General features: G+C 44.7%; 1 protein-coding gene across 1 annotated transcript in view; it reads left to right on the top strand.

Moving 5' to 3' along the window:
* Nucleotides 1-19064, top strand: part of CCNB3 (cyclin B3) — a 79677-nt gene extending 60613 nt beyond the window's left edge. Inside the window, exons 9-13 of the mRNA XM_011991343.1 lie at nucleotides 6598-6735; nucleotides 13830-13985; nucleotides 14815-14964; nucleotides 18389-18519; nucleotides 18755-19064. Coding sequence (XP_011846733.1) covers nucleotides 6598-6735; nucleotides 13830-13985; nucleotides 14815-14964; nucleotides 18389-18519; nucleotides 18755-18824 — 645 coding nt within the window. The 3' untranslated portion in view covers nucleotides 18825-19064. The remainder of the gene's footprint in view (nucleotides 1-6597; nucleotides 6736-13829; nucleotides 13986-14814; nucleotides 14965-18388; nucleotides 18520-18754) is intronic.
* Nucleotides 19065-23595: the final 4531 nt, after the last annotated feature.

The raw sequence follows: 23595 nt of genomic DNA, 5'->3' as shown, positions 1-23595 counted from the left end.
ATGTCCTTTCCATACTTGGGGCCATTGCTTAGCTAGAGCTGGTTTAATCTCTTGGCCTGGCTCGGTCAGCAAAGTCTCCATTCTTCTTCCCTGGGGACCGTAAGGGCCATGATAACTCCTGTTCCTGGTAACTTTAGCTTGTAAAAAGCCCTGTTTTGTAAGGGAGATGGTGGCTCTCAGCTTGCTAAGCAAATTTCTTCCCAGCAAAGGCAAGGGACAGTCAGGCATATACAAGAACTGGTGAACTATTTCATGTCCCCCCAGTGAGCAGGTCTGAAGTAGACAGAAAGCCTGCTTAGTGGAAACTCCTGTTGCTCTGATTATATCAATGGTTTCTTGTTTTTTTCTAAGGGGGCAACCAGGGTGGTCACTACTGAATGTTCAGCATCAGTATCAACCAAAATCTTAATGTCCTTGCCCCTAATTGTAATCCTGACTGTGGGCTCCTTGAGGGCACTTGAGCCTGGCCCCCTTCAGTCTAATAGCCCTTCAGCCAGATTGAACAAAGCACCCTCGTCTTTATCTGAGGTCTTTTGCTCCAAATCACCTTGCTTTTCCTTCAGTTGGGGACACTTATCTTTCCAATGTCCTATTTCCTTACAATAGGTGCATTGGTTTTATTGCAAGCGTGGGCAATTAGATTGGGTATTCTTCCCAGAACCCCCGTTTCCCTGTCCTTTCAGGGGAATTCCCCTAATGGCCGTGGCCAGTAAGTCAATGTTTCACCTGGCCAGGCGTTCATCTTCCTTATGGCTTTGTCTGGGACTTGTTGCATCTCTATTCACAAACACTTGATTGGCTATTTCCAGTAACTGTGAGGTATTCATACCTGCAAACCCAGCCTGTTTCTGCAACTTTCTCCTGATACCTTCCGCGCTTTGACTAACTAAGGCCGTATTAATCATGTGCTAATTTTCAGGGCTATCTGGATCAAAAGGAGTGTACATAGAGTAAGCCTCACACAGTTGTTCATAGAATTGCGCTGTACTCTCCTCTTTTCCTTGGATGACCTCAGAGACCATATTTACATTTGTAGCCTTTTGAGTCTTTTTCTTTAGACCTTATATCAATGCCTCACGGTACTGCCTTAGCCTCTCCATGTCTGGCCCCTCGTTCAGGTCCCATTGGGGGTCTGTTCCTGGCAGCTGAATTCTTCTATATTCTTGGGGGTTTTGGTAATTGACTGGGATGTGCTCCTCTAGCCACTTAGTTGCCGCCTGGAGCACCCTTCGCCTTTCATCTGTATTAAAGAGGTACATGAGCAGCTGGTGGCAATCATCCCAAGTAGGATTATGAGTCTGTATAATAGTTTGGAGCAAGTCAATTAAAGTTTGAGGCTTTTTGGTGTAAGATGGAGTGTTATTTTTCCAATTGAGGAGGTCAGCAGAGGTGAAAGGTTGATACACAAAGGCTGCCTTTTCACCATGTGTCCATCCTCATCTACCCCAGTATATCGCTGTTCTCTCAGGGGCATTTGGATTTCAGTTTTGGGCCGTAAGTGAGCTGCCAAAGGAGGAGTTTCTCCCACGGCTTCACTTCTTCTTTTGTCTACTCTGGGTGGTCTGGGAGTATGGATATCTCGTGGAGGTGGAGGTGCTGTGGGCTCAGGAGTGGGGAGCCCTTCCTCTCAATAAGGAGGAGGCACTGCTGATACCAATTCCTGCCGTGATTCTTCTGGTGTTGGCTCAGACAGGACTTTTGGCGCCAACTTCCCTCGGTGGGTGGACTGACAACCTTCCTTAACTAACTGTCCCTTTGCTACTAGTACTGCTGCTGCCTGTCCTCTTAACCACTATGGGGGATCTAAAACTAGCTATAACCAAGACTCTATATACAGGAACTGATCTGGGTGCCCTGGCTAACAGGTTACCCTGTGCCATACCTTCGAGACAAAGGATCTGTCCAGGCTTCCTTCTGATGGCCAACCCACCTCTAATGCTGGCCAGTCTATCTCACACAAAGTTCTAAGTTTTCCTGGTGTCATAGTAACTCCATAGTCTCCCTTAAATCCCTTTTTGAAATTTTTCAACATAGTTCCTAGTGGGATAGGCTTACTTTGTGCCTGACCCATGTTTCCTTGAGACAAAACACCACGCTCACACCACATGCACACCACAAAACAAAGAACGGGTAAAGAGGGCACACACACACTTTTACAGTTTACACCAAACCAGAATCAAAACCAAAATCAGAGTATCAAGAAATCCAAGCCAGGTCAAAACCAAAACCAAAGTATCAAGCAATCCAAGTCAAGTCAAAAACAAAAACCAAAGTGCCAGTACAGACACGTCATGGGTGATTAGGCCATGCTTCCACTCAAATGGAGTGGCTAAGTTCCAAAGACCAGTCTTACCAAATTTCAGATGTCCGGACTCTAAGTGCCAGTTCCTTCCTGGTATTCAGCCACTGCATTGATCCTCCACAGGGGCCTGCCATGCACTGCTCTGGTGAGGCGTTCCACTGGGGCAATTGCCTACCCGGGAGCACTCTCAGGATCCACGTCGCTCAAACTGACTGGAGTCCCCCACAGGGATGTTCCACAGGGCAGGCCTAAGCCACCTAAGGGGCTGCCTCGACCATCCATTAATCACCTCGCTTCCCGGTCAGGGAACCAAGAAATGTAGCAGGATGAGCCGCACACAAGAACCCCTCAGACACCGAGTTGTGGAAGGGCTTTATTCAGCTGGGAGCGTTGGTGGACTCATGTCTCCAAAAACGGAGCTCCCTGAGTGAGCAATTCCTGTTCCTTTTAAGGCTTACAATTCTGAGGGGGTCCGTGTGAGAGGGTCGTGATCGATGGAGCAAGCAGTGGGTATGTGACTGGAGGCTGCATGCACCGGTAATCAGAATGGAACAGAACAGGACAGGGAGTTTCACAGTGCTTTTCCATACGATGTCTGGTATCTATAGATAACATAACCGGCTAGGTCAGGGGTCAATTTTTAACTACCAGGCCTGGAATGCATACTGACTACTGATTTCACTTCTGTCTTTTCTTTAACTCCTACTTTTTCTTTGAGGCAGAAATTGGTCATAAGACAATATGAGGGGTGGTCTTCTCCCTTAACAATATAGCCAAGTTCTTTGCTAAGGCATATAACAAGGGTGACGTTTGCTGTAGTTCCTAATAAATTTCTCATTTCCATCTGAGGCCTCTTTAGCCTGGACTTCACTGTCCATGTCAGTATCAGCATTTTGATCAGCATTTGGCCATTTAACCAGTCTCTAAGAAGTTTCAAACTTCCCCTCATCTTCCTCTCTTCTTCTGAGCCCTCCAAATGTTTCTATTCTCTGCCCATTTCCCAGTTCCAAAGTTGCTTCCATATTTTCAGGTATCTTTATAGCAGTGCCCCATTCTTTGGTACCAATTTTCTGTGTTAGGCAGTTTTTGCACTGCTGCAAAGAAATACCTGAGACTGGGTAATTTATTCTAAAAAGATATGTTAATCCAAAATCTCTGAGACAGGTCTCAGTCAATTTAGAAAGTTTATTTTGCTTCCATGACACAGCCTCAGGAGGTACTGATGACATGTGCCCAAGGTAGTCAGGGCACAGCTTGGTTTTATACATTTTGGGGAGAAATGAGATATTAGTCAATATATGTAAGATGTACACTGGTTCACTCTGGAAAGGTGGTACAACTCGAAGTGGGGAGGGGGCTTCCAGGTCATATGTAGATAAGAGACAAATGGTTTGCATTCTTTTGAGTTTCTGATTAGCCTTATCAAAGGAACCAATCAGATATTCATTTATCTCATTAAGCAGAGGGATGACTGAATAGAATAGAAGACAGACTTGCCTTAAGCAGTTCCCAGCTTGACTTTTCTCTTTAGCTTAGTGATTTTGGGGTCCCAAGATTTATTTTTCTTTTGCAGAGGCTTGGCTGGGCATAGTGGCTCATGCCTGTAATCCCAGCACTTTGGGAGGATTGCTTGAGGCCAGGAGTTTGAGATCAACCTGGGCAATGTAGTGAGACCCTGTCTCTCAAAAAAAAAAAAAAAAAAAAAAGAAGTTTAATTGATTCACAGATCTGTAGGGTGTATAAGCATGGCACTGCTATCTGCTTGGCTTCTGAGGAGGCCCCTTCAGGGAGCTTGTACTTTTGGCAGAAGGCAAAGCAGGAGCAGGCTGTCACATGGCAAAAGCAGGAGCAAGAGGGTGGGGTAAGGTGCCACACACTTTTAGACAGCCAGATCTCACAAGAACTCACTATTGCCAGAACAGCACCAAGCTGTGCAGGCTCCATTCCCATAACCCAAACACATCTCACCAGGCCACACCTCCCACATTGGGGATTACAATTCAACGTGAGATCTAGAGGGGACAACATCCAAACTATATCAGGCATCAATAGGAAACTAACATAGAACAGGTTTCTGAGTAGATCCAAGGCCATATTCCAGAAACAATAAGAACTGTTTCTTGGTATTTCTGTTATTCAGAAATTTAATGTGTGTATTGCTGAACCATTATATTTGACCATCTTCAGACAATCATTCATCCATGAAAATATATGTCAATTTCAAGTGCTTCTCATTGACTATTTTTTGGATCATCTAGGTACTAGATGTACTAGATTTGGATCATCTAGGTTACTCATCAGTCATTAAGAGTAACCTATACAAGGGGAGGTCCAATTAAGTGAAACTTACAGGGAGGGTAATGTCACTCAATATAAGGGAGAATTTTCTGTTAAAGCCATTCAAAAAGACATTGGGCTATATTTGGAGGTTTGTATGGCAGGATCTAAACAATTACTTGGTAGAGATGTTAAAGAGAATATTCATGCATTGGTTGAGTTGTTGGATGAGGACAGATTTTATTCTTGAATCCTAAGAACCCAAGGGATTGTGAGGAAGAAGCATCACTGAAGATTGGGTGGGACTCTTGTGTATTGATGTGCAAATTATTCCTGTACAGCGTCTCTAGCCAAGACTGAAACCGCCAGTAGAATCTAGCTCACACTTTGTTTGCCAAGCTGTGCATTCTGGCTATGGGGCTGCTGTGCCCTGAGGTAGCAGTAGCCTTTGGCTAATTCATATAAAGGTATTATCTACTTGATAAGATGTATGCTTGAAGGGCTGCATTCACCCAAAGAAGGCACTTTTTTTCTAATTTGCAGAAAGGTACTGCACAGGCCAGCACAAACCATGGGACTAGGGCTATAGGAGATGGTTTCTTGGAGTTGGTGAAGGCAAGACAAGGATACATAAGAAAAAGAAACTAGAAATCAATAGCGGGAGGAAGTTGGGAAACTGTACAAATACATGGACATTAAACAACATGCCCCTGAATAACAAATGGGTCAATGAAATTAAGAAGGAAATCAAATTCTTGAAACAAATGAAAATAGAAATACAACATAGCAAAACCTATGGGATAAAACAAAAGTGGTACTAAGAGGAAAATTTATAGCAAAATTTTATTTAAAAAGTAGACAAATGTCAGCCGGGCGCTCACACCTGTAATCCCAGCACTTTGGGAGGCCAAGGCGGGCGGATCACGAGGTCAGGAGATCGAGACCATCCTGGCTAACACGGTGAAACCCCATCTCTACTAAAAATACAAAAAATTAGCCAGGCGTGGTGGCAGGCGCCCGTAGTCCCAGCTACTCAGAGGGCTGAGGCAGGAGAATGGCATGAACCCGGGAGGCAGAGCTTGCAGTGAGCCGAGATCATGCCACTGCACTCCAGCCTGGGGGACAGAGCCAGACTCCATCTCAAAATAAATAAATGAATAAATGAATAAATAAATAAATAAATAAAATTTAAAAATAAATTTTTAAAAAGTGGACAAATATCAAACAATCTAACAAGGCACCTTAAGGAACTGGAAAAGCAAGAACTGCTTTAACCCAAAATTAGTAGAAGGAAAGAAAGAATAAAGACCAGGGCAAGACTAAATGAAATAGAGACTAAAAAAAAAAAAAAAAAAAAATGCAAAAGATCAACAAAATAAAACGTTGTTTTTTGAAAAGATAAATAAAATTGACAAACCATAAGCTAGACTAAGAAAAAAGCGAGAGAGAAACCAAATGAGTCAGAAAACGAAAAGAAGGGAAGGGGGTTATATTATTAATACTTTAATCCCAGTCTGACTTCTCCAGTCCCTTAGCTCACTTCTGAATTGTGCTACTCCCAATTGATATATTCTAATAGCATATCTAGTTGGGAAGAGAAAGTAGTACATGAATAAACTAATAAATGAGTTTCCATATTTCAGAGCTAAATAAACATCTCCTTTGGGAGGTCACTGTACAAGTTGGCAGCAAATGGAGAAAGCAAGAATCTAAGTATCAGAGATCAAAGGGAGAGGATGTGTCCACTCAAGGCTTTTATAGAGAAGGCAGAGCATTTCTCTCTGATTTGTAAGGCTGGTCAACTACCCAAATGTGTAAGGATAGATAATGCCAGTGTCCTCAGAGGCACAGGAGATATACACAGGAATCTAGCTAAAGCAGTTTCTGTATTCGTAGAAGAGTCCCAGCTAGCCAGGACTGTTCTTGATGTTGCAGACAGTCCAGGTAGCTAGATCTGTCTGGAGGCGACTTTGGAGCTGGACAATATGCAGATCTGTGTCGTGTGTGTATTCCTCCAGGTGTCCTTTGAGATGACCCATGAGACCCTGTACTTGGCAGTGAAGCTGGTGGATCTCTACCTAATGAAGGCAGTATGCAAGAAGGATAAGTTACAACTCCTTGGAGCCACTGCCTTTATGATTGCAGCAAAATTTGAGGTGAGCCTGAGTCCCTATGGCCTGGAGAACTAATCAAGTTTCCGTCCAACCCAGTGAATGAATATATATTCATATATATTCATTGTTATGTGCTGCATAACAATGTTTTGGTCAATGATGGACTGCTTATACTATGGTGGTCCTGTAAGAGTATAATGGAGCTGAAAAAGTCCTATCACCTAGTGACATCTTATCTTTTGTAACGTTGTAATGTAATGCATTACTCATATGGTGATGCTGGTGTAAACAAACCTACTGCACTGCAAGTCATAAAAGTATAGCACATACAATTACGTACAGTACATAATGCTTGATAATGATATAAACTGTTACTAGTTTATGTGTTCACTATACTTTTAATTGTTTTATTATTATTGTATTAGAGACAAAGTCTCACTCTGTTGCCTAGGCCGGAGTGCAATGATGTGATCATAGCTCACCGTAACCTCAAACTCCTGGGCTCAAGCAATCTTCCCACCACAGCCTCTCGAGTAGCTAGGACTATAGGCATGCACCACAGTGCCTGGCTAAGTTTCAGAAATTTTTTTGTAGGGGTGGCGTCTCATTTTGCCCAGGCTGGTCTTGAACTCCTGGCCTCAAGCAATCCTCCTGCCTTGGCCTCCCAAAGCACTCGGATTACAAGTGTGAGCCACTGTGCCTGACCCGCTTTACAGTATACTATTACTTATTTAAAAAAAAAAAAAAAAAAAAAGTTAACTGTAAAATAGCCTCAGGCATGTCCTTAGGGAGGTTTTCCAGAAGAAGGCATTGTTGTAGGAGATGACAGCTCCATGCATGTTATGAGCCCTGAAGAGCTTCCAATGGGACAAGATGTGGAGGTAGAAGACAGTGATATTAATGATCTTGACCGTTTCTAGCCCTAGGCTAATGTGTGTGTTTGTGTCTTCATTTTTAATAAAAAAGTTTAAAAAGTAAAAAGTAAAGCTGGACATGCTATTTCAATGCCTGTAATCCCAGCACTTTGGGAGGCTAAGGCAAGAGGACTGCTTGAGCCCAAGAATTTAAGACCAGCCTGGAGAACAAAGTGACACCCCATCTCTACAAAAAAATAAAAAAGATTAGCTGGGTATTGTGGCACATACCCGTGGTCCCAGCTACATAGGAGGCTGAGGCGGGACGATCCCTTAAGCCCAGGAGGTTGAGGCTGTAGTGAGATTTGTTCAAGCCACTGTATTCCAGTCTGGGTGAGAAAACGAGACCCTGTCTCAAAGAAAGCTTATATAATAAGGATATAAAGAAAGCAAATATTTTTATACAGCTTTATACTGTGTTTGTGTTTTAAGCTGTTACTACAAAAGAGTCAAAGTTTTATAAAATAAAGTTACAGTAAGCTAAGGTTAATTTATTATTGAAGAAAAAATATTTTTTATAAATTTAGTGTAGCCTAATTGTACAGGTAGAGTGTTTATAAAGTCCATGGCAGTGTACAGGAATGTCCCAGGCCTTGCCATTCACTCACCACTCACACACTGACTCACCCAGAGCAACTTCTACTCCCACAAGCTCCATTCATGGTTAGTGCCCAATACAGGTGTACTGTTTTTAAATCTTTTATGCTGTATTGTTACTGTACTTTTTCTATGTTTAGATAGGCTAAACAAATACCATTGTGTTATAATTGCCTACAGAATTCAGTAGAGTCACGTGTGTACAGGTGTGTAGCCTAGGGGCAACAGGCTATATACCATATAACCTGGGTGTATAGGCTGTACCATCTAGGTTTTTGGAGGTACACTCTTGTCTGTGATCTTCCCACAATGATGAAAATGATGCATTTCTCATAACGTATCCCTCTTGTTAAGTGACACATAACTGTGAATACATACATTTATATGTACATATATACACATGTGTGTACACTTGTGTATATGTGTACTGATGTGTGTGTATACAGTTACATACATACAAATAATTTTTTTCTGCCACATTTTTTGTCCCTCTTCCCAAAGCAGAAAAGCTGGTGTTGGTTGGCAATGGTGGTGTATTTGTTTCCTGGCATCAGCAAGGTTCTTCCATTTTCTATTTGAAGATGTATTATGTGGGCATCCACCTAATTAAATGGGCAGTTCTTTTTACAGCTTCCTTCTGGTCCATGATTCTCTGCCTCCAGCATTTTCTTGTTCTACCAACTCCATTCCCATCTGGTGGAGTCTCAATCTGCTTATATAACAAAGCATTGCCTAACCAGGGTGCTGGAGACATTTAAGAGAAAATGGCCTGGTGTTGATGGCAGTGAGTCTAAATGGTCCAGGTGAAATAGTAATTTGGGAAGTAGCAGTATAAAAGTGAGTAGCTGACCTTTTCTTCATGACCATTATCCATCTAACTAACCTCTCTGATTCCCCTTCCCTAGGTGCTAACTGATCTTGTTCAACTTTCATTTTTCCTTCAGCTAGGCTAGTTGTAGGAAGCCTTAGGGTTTGGGAGCAGAGAAGTGGCAACTTTTACCAAGGATTTCAAAGAACTTTAGAACTGTGGCCTTGTTTCTGTGTTGGTTCACTCCCCAGCTCCTGCCTCCCTCTCCTCCCCAGACACATACTGACTCTTACCCTCTCCCTCCCTCCCTGCCTCATTCTCTCCCTCCTTAACTTGCTCCCTTCCTCCCCTCCTTCTTTCCCTGTCACCTGCCCTCCAGTGATTTTTTTCCTTCACTCACCACCCCACCCTCCTTCGTTGCCCCTTACTCACCTGCTCACTTGAGCCCTCCCTCCCTCACTCTATCCCTTCCTCCTATGCCAGCTTGCTTGCTCCCTCCTCCCTTCCTCCTGCTTTTCCTCCCTTGCTCACTCCTTCCCTTGTTTCCTCCCTCCCTCACTCACCTGCTGGCTCCCTCTTTCTTTCCCTCTTGCTTCCTTCCCAGGCTCCCTCTCTTACTTGGTGGATAGATTCCTCTCTCCCTGGCTAGTCTACACCCTCCCTCCCTCCGTGGCTTGCTCTCTCCTTTCCTCTCTTTCCCTTGCTCCCTCACCTGCTCTCTCCCTTCCTCACCTGCTTTCTTCCCTCCCAGGCTCCCTCTTTTTATTCCTTGCTCACTCTCTCCCTTCCTCTTTTACTCCCTGTCCTGTTTTTTCCCTCCCTCCTTCTCTTACCCATTCCCTCCCTCCCTCTCTCCTTCCCTCGCTTGCTTTGCCTCCCTCCTTTGCTCCCTCCCTTCCTCCGAATTTCACAGGACCCCTCTTCTCCTCCCCTTCTATTCCTTTCCCCCTTCCTCCTTCCCTCCCTCCTTTGCTCTCTCCCTCTTTCCCTATGTGGCTTGCTCACTCTCTGCTTCTTTCCCTCTCTTTTCCTTTCCCTGGCTTGCTTTCTCCCTGGCACACTCCCTTTCTCCCTTGCTAGCTCCATCTCTTCCTCCCTATCCCACAGGACCTCTCCCTCCCTCCCTCCTCCTTCCCTCTTTCCCTTCCTCCCTCCTTCCTTCCTCTCCCTCCCTTCTTTCTCTCACCCTCCCTCCCTATCTTCTTCCTTGTACCCTCCCTTTCACCCTCCATTCTCCTATTCTCCCTTTCATCCTCCTCTGTGCTTCCCTCCCTCCCTCCTTCCTTCTTCCCTCCCTCCTTGCCTCCCTCCTTCTCTCCTTCCTCTTTCTCTCTCTGTCCCTCATTCCTCCTACCCTTCCTCCCTCATTTCTTCTTCCCTCCCTCCCTTCTTTCTTCCTCCTACCCTTTCTTTCTCCCTTCTTCCTCCATCCTTCCTTCCCTTTCTCCTTCCCTCCCTCCCTCCTTGCTTATCTCCCTTCTTCCTCCTACTCTCCCTTTGTCCCTCCTTCCTCCTACCCTCCCTCTGCACCCTCCTTCCTCCTTCCCCCTCCTTTTTTCTACCTTCCTTCTCTCCCTTCTTCCTTTCTCCTTTTCCTCCTTCCCTTCTCCGTTTCCTCCTTCCCTCCCTCCCTTTTTTCTCCTTCCCTTTCTTCCTCCCTTTTTCCTCCCACACTTCCTCCCTCCCACCTTCCTTCTACTTTCTTCTACTCTCCTTCTTCATACCCTCCTTTCCTCCTTCCTTTTTTCCTCCTTCCTTCCCTTACTCCTTCCTTCCTCCCCTTCTCCTTCCTTCCCTCCTTTTCTCCTTCCTTTGTTCCCTCTTTCTCTCCTTCCTCCTACCCTTTTTCTCCTTCCTTCCTCCTACCCTCTCTCCCACCCTCCTCCTGTCTACCCTTCCTTCGGCCCTCCCTCCTTCCTCCTCCCTTCCTTCCTCCCCTCCTTCCTCCTACACTCCTTTAGTCCCTAATTCCTCCTACCCTCTCTTCCTCCCTCCTTTTCCCCTCCCTACTCTTTTCCTCCCATTCTCCTTCTTCATCCTATCCTCCTTCCTTCCTCCTACCCTCTTTCCTTCTGCACCCCCCTTTCCCTCCATCCCTTCCTCCCTCCCTCCCTTCTTTCTCTTTTTCTCCCTTCCTCCTTCCTGTCCTCCCTCCTTTCTTCTTCCTTCTCTTCCTTTCTTTATCCCTCCCTCCATCCTTCCTCCTACCCTCTCCCCCCGCTTCTTTCTCCTTCCCTTTCTTTCTCCCTCATTCCTCCTACCCTCCCTTCCACCCTCTTTCCTTCCTTCCCTCCCTCCTTTCTCTTTGTCTCCCTCTGTCCCTTCTTCCTCCTACCCTCCCTTAGTCCCTCCTCCCTTCTTCCCTCCTTCTTCCTCCTCTCCCTCCCTCCTTTCTTCCACCCTCTTTCCTATACCCTCCTTCCTTCTGTTCCTCTTTTCTTCTTCCCAACCTCCATTCCTCCTTCCTCTTACCCTCCTTCCTCTTACCCTCCCTCCTTCCCTCTTTTTTCCTTCCCTCTTTTTTCCTTCCCTCTTTTCTCCTTCCCTCTTTTCTCCTTCCCTCTCTCCCTCCTTTCTTTATCTCTCCCTCCTTTCCTCCCTTCCTCCCTCCTTCCTCCTCCTTTCCTCCCTCCTTCCTCCTACTTTCCTCCCTCCCTCCCTCCCTCCTTACTCCTCCTCCTCTTCTTCCTCCCTCCTTCCTTCCTCCTCCTCCTCTTCTCCCTCCCTCCTTCCTCCTCCTCCTCTTCTCCCTCCCTCCTTCCTCCTCCTCCTCTTCTCCCTCCCTCCTTCCTCTTCCCTCCTCCTCCTCTTCTCCCTCCCTCCCTCCTCCCTCTTCCTCCTCTTCTCCCTCCTCCTCCCTTCTCCCTCCCTTCTTCCTCTTCCTCCCCTCCCTCCTTCCTCCTCCTCCTCCCTCCCTCCTCCTCCTCTTCTCCCTCCCTCCTCTTCCCCACCCTTCCTCCCTATTTTCCACTTCCCTCCCTCTGTTTCTCCTTCCTTCTATCCTACCTCTCTCCCTCCTTCCTCCTTTCCTCCTTTCCTCCTTCCCTCCCCTTTTCTTCCTACCCTCCCTCCTTTCTCCTTCCCTCCCTCCCTCTCTTTTTCCTTCTACCCTTCCTCCCTCCCTCCCTGCTTTCTTGCCTCCCTTCCTTTCTTCTTCCTCCTGCCCTCCCTTTCTCCCTCCTTTTTCCCTCCTTCACTCCCTCCTTTATTCTCTCCCTGCTTTCTCCTTCTTTCCCTCCCTCCTTCCCCTCCTCCCTTGTTCCTCAGTCCCTCCCTTCCTTTCTTTTCCTTCTTCCCTCCCTTCTTCCCTCCTTTTTTCCCTCCCTTCTTTTTTTCTCCTTCCCTTACTCCATTTTCCCTTTGTTCTCCCTCTCTACTTCCTTCTTCCCTCCCTCTTTCCTACCTTCCCTCTTTCCTTCCTCCTTTCTTCCTTCTTTCCTCAACTGATCTTTTCTTTCCTCAGTTACTCAATCTTTTTCTTTTTCTTTTTCTCTTTCTCGGTGGCTTTTCTCACTCAGTTCTTGCCCCTCCCTCCCCACCCTGTGCCCACCTCCCCTCCTCTTTCCTTACCTCCCTTGTTCCCTCCCTTTGTTTCCTGCTTTCTCCCTGGCTGGCGCTCTCTGTGTCTTGGAGAGCTGTGCTGTGCCTTAGCTTCAGTGGTGTTAAGAACACTGCGGGTGGTCCCTGGCTGACAGAAAGGGGAAGGGAGGGTGGAAGTGAAAGAGAGGGAGGGAGGGAGTGGTGGGCACTTCTTAGCAAATCCTGGGAGTTGGAGCACCCCTCCTCTGTTGGCTAGGACAGAGGGCCCCTACCAAGTCCTATGGAGGAGGGGTGTCTTCCTCTCACAGGATTAAGAAGTACAGAAAGCCTTTTGTTTAGGGGAGGTGTGGAGATGGCATGAGGAGAGAAAGGAGACAGTAGCCGTTGCACAGAGCAGTGGAAGAGAGAGGTTCTTGCCCTGGTGTTGCCACTAGCTTGCTGTGTGAACCTGAGCACATCACTTTTCTCTGAGCCTAGGTTTCTTTGTCTGCCAAACCAAAGGGTTGGTCCTGTCTGTGATCCAAAAATAGGGAAAAGGTGGGGGAAGAAGGCTGTGGTGGGCAGTAAGTTGCAGGTAGGGAGAAGAATTAGGGGCCTTCCTGTGTCCTCATTGTTTCTCCAAACCAATGTTTGACCTCCAGAGGGCAGAGCACTGGAAGAACCTCCTGGGACAGAGGTTCTTCTTACCCTCAGCCTGGCCTGGCCCTCCCTTGTCTGACCTCTGGGCACCTCCGCACACTCTGCCCACTGCAGACCTTTGTTTCTGCTTATGTTTCCTCTGTGCCTGTCTGCCTCTCCCCCTCTCTCACTGCCGGATACCCTGTATTGCCCTCTTCAAACATCCTTACTCATTCCTTACCCTAGGACACAAAATACAGGCTTATTTTCTATCTCTAGCTCCCCTTTCCGTGGCTTCCTTCTGTTCCTCCCTCCAGAGCAGGCCTTAGATTTCCCATTCGTGGTTCTCAGAGGGCAGATTGCTACTCCTAGATCCTGTGCCCCATTATGTTGCTTCTGGCACTGTAAGAATCCACCCCCAGGAGGTCCTATCCTCTGTCTGGTGGTGGTGGTACAGTTTTGGGGCAGGCCTCTTCTGTCCTTTCTTTGGTTTACTTTTTCTGATGAGCCACTCACATCAACCAGAAGCTGAGTGTCAGAGCTACCCTGAAGATTTATGCCAGGAAATCCTTCACCCTTCTTCCCGCTGGCTTTTACCTCTAAGCAGAAAGGATGGGGCTGTCTGCCTGGTTGTCACCTCCTCTCCTTTCCACCCATAGGAGCACAACCCACCTTGTGTGGATGAGTTTGTGTACATCTGTGATGATAATTATCAGCGATATGAGATGCTCAACGTGGAAATCGACATCCTGAACGTCCTCAAATTTGACATTAACATTCCGGTCGCCTATCATTTTCTGCGAAGATATGCTAGGGTAAGAGAGAAGAGACACATCTTCATTCTCCCACTGCTGAGTTAGTCTCCTTTACAGCCAGAGTAGCTGCCTGAGTGGTAGGAAAGGGGAAAGGGACAACAGGCAGCAGGGAGCATTCTCCTTCCATCCAACCTCCTAGGTTAAAGCTTGGCAATCTTTGTGAAACAATGGGAGGTGGGCGGGGGTGAGTTGCAGATTTCCACAGTGTGTCTATAAGGTTTTGAGGTGAGGCCGGAGTTGGGGAGGGGAAACGTTTCTTTGATCGGGGTGGGGGGGGGGATGGACACGTGGAAAGCTTTGTGGGGGGATGCTGGCAATATTCTCGTTCTTTGCCTGAGTATTGGTTACAAGGGAGGTCACTTTATAATTCATTGTATTGTGCAAATGTGTACAATGTACTTTTTTCTTTGTGTGTGTGATAGGTTGTAATTAAAAAAAAATACGTTTAAACAAGAAAAGGGAAAAGGTTGTTTTGAAGTATGGAACACCTTCTAGGGAGGACCAGGATCAGAGTCACGGTGGGAGGAACTTTGGCTCTTTAAAGAATGACCCATATAGCAAGGGGGGATGTAGGCCAGTACCATACATACAGTTGATAATTTGATTAAAATCCTAAAGGTGGCAAATCCCACTGACTGTTTCAGAATGCCCCCTAAAGAGTCTGTTTTTGTGGGTAGGGAAGATGAGGTGAATTATGGTTGTAGGAGAAAGGCATATTACTCAAACAGAGGGCCACTGAGGCTCGGGATGATGTAACTGGAGAGAGAGTCCTCTGCTTGGTACCGGCTTTCTAAATTGATTTCTGAGCCAGTCTTCTCATTGCCTTTAGTGTATCCACACCAACATGAAGACACTGACCTTGTCCCGCTACATCTGTGAGATGACCCTGCAGGAATACAACTATGTCCAGGAGAAGGCTTCCAAGCTAGCTGCTGCCTCCTTACTACTGGCCCTCTACATGAAGAAGCTCGAATACTGGGTAAATGCTTGCGAGATAGGGGTGTGGGGACAGAGATTTAAAAAGCACAAGGTCAGCTCGGGGGAAGGTGTAAATTAGGGCCATGGGAAACTCTTGGGGACAAAACTGACACATACAATTATGAACTCTAACACCTGGACAACGGGACAAGGGCTTCTATAGCAATAGTTTTGAATTATGTCATTTTTCATAATCAAAGTACCCTTTGTTCCAAAGAAAGCTCACCTGAAAGCCAAATATTACACACCAGATTACTGTGAAGGTATTCTGGTTGTCATAGGGAGTAGTGTGATCCTACTTCTTATCCCCAGCCCTGTTCCCCTCTTGTCTCTTGCAATCCCCTCAGCAAGGCTGGCCCCTGAGGGAGCTTGTTGGAACAGGGTTTGAAAAGCACTGAGCCAGAGAAGAGTAGTGAAAGCAACCGTCTGTGTCTATAAAAGTGGCACTTGGGCATGACTATAGTGTTCTTCTGTGAAGAAGGCCCTCACAAAGCCTCCTGCTCCAATACAAATAAAACTCATATTTGATGCTTTCTCAATTGTATGAAAAGTTGAGGGTAAAATCAACTTTAGTGAATTTTGCATTCTTACTGATGATATGTATAATATGTAATCCAAGTAGCAGGAGTATGCTCACAAATGCAGCCCCTCTGCTCAACCACTTCTGAGCTCCTCCTACCTAAAAATCCTGGAGCCACTGAGGGAAGAACCTCTGTGTGCTGAGAAAGAACCACATAAAGTACTTATGTGAACTTGGACAAGCCATATTAAAATTTCTTGAATCAGAGAAAGCATTCAATAGATGATAGTGATGATGAAAAAGAATAAATAATAATTATGACTGGCATTTATTGAGTGCTTAGACAGTGATCTAAGCACTTTGCATATTAACTCATTTAATCTCCACAATAACCCCACATGATAGTACTGTTATCCCTGTTTTGCAGATAAGAAATAACTCCCATGTTTACACAGCTGATGAGAGGTGGAGCTAGGCTTTGGAAACTAGGAGTGGTGTTCACAATCTAAACCAACTGTGTAATCAGAATGGGCATGGCCACAGCTCTGGAGCTAAGGGCCTGGAGGCCCCATGCTGAACCAGGCTTTGACCCTTGGATCCCATGGAAATCCAGTGGGCCAAGAGGGGGACAGCTGATGGGTCCAGGGCAGCAAACTGTGTGCCAACTAAGATAGAAATATTTCAGTGTTTTCACACTTGGTGACTAAACCAGGGCTTATCAGCTAAATGTCATCCTGAATCTGAACTCGGGTAGTCTGACTCCACAATCCTCTATGTTAGTATACTGCCTCTCCTATAGATAAGGAAGGCTTCACAGAAGAGGTGACTTTTGAGCTGGGTCTTGAAAGGTGTGTAGGAACTTGTGAGAGGAGACATTCTAGGTAGAGGAAGCAATAATTAAAAAGACACGAAGGCATTGAGGAGGGAGTATGTTGTGTTTAGGGCAGAATAAGACATCCCCTGTGGATACAGCAGAGAGTATTGTAAAAGGAGAGGTGCTAATGATGTTAGTGACAGATGAGACCAGAATGGTAGATCATGGTCCGATTGTGAAAGAAAGGCCTTGAAGGCTACACTAAGGCATTGAAGGATTTTTAGGCAGGGAGGTTGACCTGCTCCTGTTTGTGTGTTTTAGAAACAGTAGTGGTGTAGCAAAATAGAAGGTAGAGTAGATGAGAGAGAACACCAGTGAGCAGGCTATGATAACATAGTCAAGGTGAAGCATTTGAGAGTCTGAACTGACACAGTGGCACTGGGGCCTTTTAATCTTATTTAACACATCCAGTCTACTCCATTACCCCCTTGTGTTACTCCCCTACTCAGCACGCCAATGACCGCCCTTTGCCTGTGGTGGTGGTAGTTTCCAAACAGTATTTGGGGGAGTCCTGGGTTTCCTGCAGAAGTGTCTCAGGTACCATGTGAAAGATAAAGGGATCCAAATTCGTGGGCTTCTTAGCTCCCACCCTCACTTCCAGGTAAGCTATTTGGGCTTCCAGGTAAGATACTTGAAAAAGAGGAGTTCAAGGAAAATAAGACATTTTGAGGAAACCACCAAATCCTCTTCCTTTCTCTGTCTGTTGAGCTCCCCACTTCACCAACCATTGTGGACATGCACTCCTCTGTGAAGCTTTCTGTGACTCTCCCCACAGTTTGTGGGTCCTGCTGCTGTGTTCCTCCAGTGTCCTATGCTCACTTCCATTCTAGCACTTACCACATTTTTAACTCTCTGTTTGCGCATCTGTCTCCTTTACTAGACTACAAACTCCTCAAGGGCAGGTCCCTCGTTCATTTTTGTGTTCCCAGGATCCTACGTATAGGGCTTGGTAATCCTAGTTAGCATTGTTTGGGCACTTACTATATGCCAGACTCTGTTCTATGTATGATACACACACACACACACACACACACACACACACACACACACACACACACACACACACACATTTAACCCTATGATGGAATTACTGTAATAATCCCCATTTGGCAGATTGGGAAACTGAGGCCCCAAGAGGTTAATTAACTGGCTCCAGGCCAAGCTGTTAGGGGAACTGAAATTTGACCTGAAGCATTTTGCCTCCAGGACCTCTGCCCTTAAACATTGCTATACCGCTTCTGTCACATAATAGGCATTCTTAGCTGAGTGAGAAAATGAACCTGTGCAATGATAGCTGTTACAGTCGGAGAGGAGGATCAGCCTTAAGTTCACATTGGCAGTTGAGTTGGCACCTAAACTTTGTTCTAGGGTTTACCTGGCCATTAGCTCTGGACCTGAGAGTGAGTAAATTACAAAATCAGTCCTGTTCCTTAGGACTGGTGGATTTCTGCTTACATGAACATCCGTGACCAGGGCTAATATCTTTTTTGTTGTTGTTGTTAAGAGATAGGGTCTTGCTCTGTTACCCAGGCTGGAGTGCAGTGGTGCGATCATAGCTCACTGCAGCCTCGAACTCCTGGGCTCGAGTGATCCTCCTGCCTCAGCCTCCCAAGTAGCTGGGACTACAGGTCCACACCACCATGCCCAGATAATTTTTTAATTTTTTTATAGAGATAGAGTCTTGCTGTGTTGCCCAGGCTGGTCTTGAATTCCTGGGCTCAAGCAGTCCTCCTGCCTCGGGCTTCTAATGTGCTGAGATTACAGGCATGATCCCTACCACACCTGGCCAAGAGCTAATATCTAACTGGTACGTATGGATATAGCCATCTCAGTAGTTTGTGGCTGGAACCTATTCTTCTGTATAGCATAGTATAATTATTGATCAGCATCCATACTATGTGAGTCTTTGAAATGTTTTGAATGTCATCTCTGTTTAAACCATGTGTGGGAAGCTTAGACTTGGGATAGCAGAGATGGAGGGAGGATTGTGCTTCCTGTAGTAGAAATCACTATTCATGCTGCTTCTTCCAGGTTCCCTTCCTGGAGTATTACAGTGGCTACAGTATCTCTGAGCTTCACCCCTTGGTCAGACGGCTGAACAAACTGCTGACTTTCAGTTCTTATGATAGTCTCAAGGCTGTATATTACAAGTATTCTCACCCGTAAGTACCAAGCCCCGGATGAGGTTGGGTTTGTGTTCATTTATGGGGAAGCTTTAAAATACTAGACCCAGACTAGCCTCACTTAAGAGAAAAAGATTCAGGCACTTTTCACCTTCCTTTCTACTCTAGGGTTAAAGCAAGATAGGGAACTAAGGGCCATATGTCCCACTTGTTCCATGGAGCCTGATTGTATTTGCCCTATTCTATACTGAGGAGACCCCTCTTCCTTTTGCAGAGTCTTCTTTGAAGTTGCCAAAATCCCCGCCTTGGATGTGTTGAAGCTGGAGGAGATTTTGAACTGCTGATTGTGAGGCCAAGGGCGTGGTACTCTAGCAGCAGCCACAGGACTAGGCATGCATGTTAATAGGGTATATTTATTCTGTGTTTGAATTTGTCTTTTGATTGCTTTTATTCATTTTTCCTCTCTTTGTCTTTTCCCAAACTGATAATGTTATAAATATTTATGTTGTTTGTTTTTATGAAAGAAAAAAATATTGTCATATTTGACTACAAATTTAATAAAAAATTAATAGTTATTGTTAAAATGGCTCATCTCCCCTCTTATTGTTCAGGAATCCCATGCACAGCTGAATAATTCTTTTTTTCTTCCTAGTCAAGGCTGGGCCCCAGGGCCTAGGTTACCCAATTCCCTCCTCTGTTTAGAAGCCTTCTCCTCATGGGAAGAGGAATTGAACTAACTGTGAACTGATGGATGGGGCTACAGAAGGAGGTGCCCAGTCCAAGGAGAAAGCTCCTTACCTGACAGGCAGGCCTCTCTGTTCAGAGCTGGGCAGCTGGCAGTGTAGGCTAATACCCTTTGGTCTCAATCTCAGGTATTTTGCTTTCTTTGCTTCTTCCTAGATGATGAAAAGTTGGGGATCAGGATTTTAATCCAAATGTAGCCTTGCTTTCAATTTGGCAGCTTTTTAGAGTCCAAATTTGAAAATACTCTTGGAGTGGTATGTGCTGAAATCATTTTTGGCCCTTGTCTTCTGCCAAGAGAAGAAATTCCTACCTGTGAAATTGGCAAGGTGTCCCATAAATGCAAGCATCAACGACTTGCCCAATCTTTAACTCATATAGCATTAAGAGGTTCTGCTTTCTTTTTCACTGTGCCCTACCTTTGGGGTGATGTGTACTGGGACAGTTACTTAAATTGTTAATGGAGGAGTGGAACATCCAGTATGCCAGTTGTTCAAGAGCCGCTCCTCAGTCTCACCCCAGGACCTCCCCACAATCCAGCATGTAAAGTCTACCACAGCAGGAGACCTCTAGTACTCTATTCTAGTATTGTAGCTGGCAGTTATGCTGATTGGTCTGTGACCATTTGTTACCACTTGTCAAATATTTTGAATATCAGTCCTGGAGGGTGGACATTTGGTGGAGAGGACAATCAAGGAAGCAGTTACGGGGAAAATGCCTCTTCAATTCTGTCCCAAGACTCTCCATGCTATTGTAATTACATCACCTTTTCTGATGGGTTAGAGACAGATGGATGAGCATGCCAAGTCCTTAGGTGTCTCAGCGCTTTCCTTCCCTTTGAATCAGTTTCCCATTCTTCTCCTGACTTGCTTTGCCTTGGAGACCAGACATCACTAGGTTTCCTCCTGCCCCATTCCACTGTGTTGCAAGATGACTAAAGGTACAGCCAGAGAGGTCCAAGCTGCTCAGCAGTGATTCTGCGGGCACAGCCAACTTTGCATGAACATGCTAAAAGCATTAGGCTGGAAGCCATCTTGCAAGTCTCCAGCCTTACTAGAAGGATGTGTCGTGTACCTGCTTTTGAATTCTGGAGCTTTACGTCAAGGGAAAAAAAATTAACCGGTTGAATTATTTCCCCCTTTTTACCAACCCTGTTTTTTAAAGGTGCTAATGAAACCATCCGTAATTTTTGTTGTTTTTGCAATGCGTCAACATTTATTTTGCACACACTCATCACTACTTCAAAATTAAGATAGCTGTTAGAACTGGATCTTGTTAAAAGTGGGTGCAAAAGTTATCGTGGTTTTTATGGCAAAAACCGGGATAACTTTTGCACCAACCTAATATTTAGTGCCTTATTAAATAAGCATATCTATTTCTTTATCAGGAATTTGCTGGCCCAGTGAGGTGGCTCACACCTGTCATCCCAAAACTTAGGGAGGCCAAGGAGGGAAGATCACTTCAGCCCAGGAGTTCAAGACCCACCTGGGCAATACAGTGAGACCCTGTCTCTACAAAAAGTTAAAAAGTTAGCCAGGTATAGTGGCTCATGCCTGTGGTCCCAGCTACTCAGGAGGCTGAGGCAGGAGGATCACTTGAGCCCAGAAAGCAGATGTTGCAGTAAGCCATGATCATGCCACTGTACTCCAGTCTGGGCAATAGAGCAAGATCCTGCTTCAAAAAAAAAAATTGCTTTTATATTTTGATGACTCTCTCTCTATATATAAATAAAACTAGCTTTCTTTGTAACCTTATGTATTTTTAACAGTTTTATTTTCTTAACTGGATGCAAATTATTTTATTTCTGTATGTATATATAACTTTATATCTGCCTATATCTTTAAGATCATAACAGTTTAAAAAACAAAACTAAAAAATGCTAAAAGTTTAAACCACAAAATCATCTATATAGGTCATAAAAACATTCTGGTAGAGAAATGTGCCCAGTAATTCATAAGTAAAACAAACATAGCCTGTGAAATAATGTGACATGCTTAGAAAAATGCCTGACACATAGCATAAATATCTAATAAATGGTGGTGGTACTCTCTGGCAGCAGAAGGGGCACAGAGTGGCTACAGAGGTAAGGAGGGGTGAGACTGTTAAAAAAAGGAAAAAAAAAGGCCTGGCTGGGCACGGTGGCTCACTCCTGTAATCCCAGCACTTGGGGAGGGTGAAACGGGTGGATCACAAGGTCAGGAGTTCGAGACCAGCCTGACCAATATGGTGAAACCCCATCTCTACTAAAAATACAAAAAGTTAGCCAGATGTGGTGGCAGGCGCCTGTAGTCCCAGCTACTTGGGAGGCTGAGGCAGGAGAATCGCTCGAATCCGGGAGGCGGGGGTTGCAGTGAGCTGAGATCATGCCACTCACTCCAGCCTGGGTGACAGAGTGAAACTCCTTCTTAAAAAAGAAAAAAAAAAAAGGCTTAATTGGTATGTTGAAGGTTTTTATGCTAAGAGTTTTGATTTGGGAGACATAATCAATCAAGGTTCAGTCAGAAAACAGAAACCACTCCAGTTATATTTCAAACAGAGGAAATTTAATACAGGGAATTGGTTACTCAAGGACAGAAGAGCTAAGAAGTCACACACACAGTGTGAAGCTTCTGTTATACTTAGGGCTGGAGGAACAGTAGCCAAGAGGTGGTGTCACCAGAGCCCCAGATGCCAGGGATATAAGCTGAATTTGGAACCGGTGATCAGTTGGGACCAATGAGGGTAGGACTGATGAAAGAAGGCTGGAGCCAGGAAGGAAACAAAATTACTGCCAGACCTATTGCTGGAGGCAGAGTGAGAAAGGAAATAGCCTGACTTCTTTATATTTCAATAGTTTTTGGGGAACAGGTGGTTTTTTGTTACATGGATAAGTTATTTAGTGGTGATTCCTGAGATTTTGGTGCACCTGTTACCCAGGCAGTATACACTGTACCCTATGTGGATAGTCTTTTATCCCTCACCCACTCCCACTCTTCCCCCCAACTCCCCAAAGTCCATTATATCATTTTTGTACCTTTGCATCCTAATAGCTTAGCTCCCACTTATAAGTGAGAACATATGCTATTTGGTTTTTCATTGCTGAGCTACTTCACTTAGAAAAATGGTCTCCATTTTTCTCCAACTCCATCCAAGTTGCTGTAAATGCCATTATTTTGTTCCCTTTTATGGCTGAGTAGTATTCCATGGCGTATATATACCACATTTTCCCTGTCTACTCATTGGTTGATGGGCATTTAGGTTGGTTCCATATTTTTGCAATTGTGAATTATGCTGCTATAAACATGCATGTGCAAGTGTCTTTTTCATATAATGACTTATTTTCCTTTGCGTGCATACCCAGTAGTGAGATCACTGAATTAAATGTTAGTTCTACTTTTAGTTCTTTAAGAAATCTCCATACTGTTTTCCATAGTGGTTGTTCTAGTTTACATTCCCACCAGCAGTGTAAAGGTGTTCCTTTTTCATCACATCCACACCAGCATCTATTATTTTTTGACTTTTTTGGAGTAAGGTGGCATCTCATTGTGATTTTAATTTGTATTTCCCTGATAATTAGCAATGTTGAACATTTTTCCATATGTTTGTTAGCCATTTGTATATCTTCTTTTGTGAATTGTCTATTCATGTCCTTTGCCTACTTTTTGATGGGGTTGTTTTTTTCTTGTTGATTTGAGTTCCTTGTAGATTCTGGATATTAGTCCTTTGTCAAATGCGTAGTTTGTGAATATTTTTTCCCACTCTATGGGTTGTCTGTTTACTCTGCTGATTATTTCTTTTGCTGTGCAGTAGCTTTTTAGTTTAATTAGGTCCCATTTATTTATTTTTGTTTTTGTTGCATTTTCTTTTTGGTTCTTGGTCATGAATTATTTGCCTAAGCAACGTCTAGAAGAGTTTTTCCCTATGTTAACTTCTAGAATTTTTATGGTTTCAGGTCTTAGATGTATGATTTTTGTATAAGGTGAGATATGAGGATCTAGTTTTATTCTTCTGATTCTTCAAATTGGCTTGCCAATTATCCCAACACCATTTGTTGAATAGGGCGTCCTTTCCCCACTTTGTTTTTGTTTGCTTTGTTGAAGATCAGTTGGCTGTACATATTTGACTTTATTTCTGGGTTCTCTATTCTGTTCCATTGGTCTATGTGCCTATTTTTATACCAGTAGCATCCTGTTTTGGTAACTATACCCTTATGGTATGGTTTGAAGTCGAGTAATGTGATGCTTCAGATTTGTTCTTTTTGAACATCTTGCTTTGGCTCTGTGGGCTCTTTTTTGGTTCTATATGAATTTTAGGATTGTATTTTCTAGTCCTGTGAAGAGTGATGGTGGTATTTTAATGGGAATTGCATTGAATCTGTAGGTTGCTTTTGGCAGT

Source organism: Mandrillus leucophaeus, unplaced genomic scaffold (assembly GCF_000951045.1).
Source record: "Mandrillus leucophaeus isolate KB7577 unplaced genomic scaffold, Mleu.le_1.0 Scaffold395, whole genome shotgun sequence".
NCBI lineage: Eukaryota > Metazoa > Chordata > Mammalia > Primates > Cercopithecidae > Mandrillus > Mandrillus leucophaeus.
This window is presented reverse-complemented; position numbering and strand designations above follow the sequence as displayed.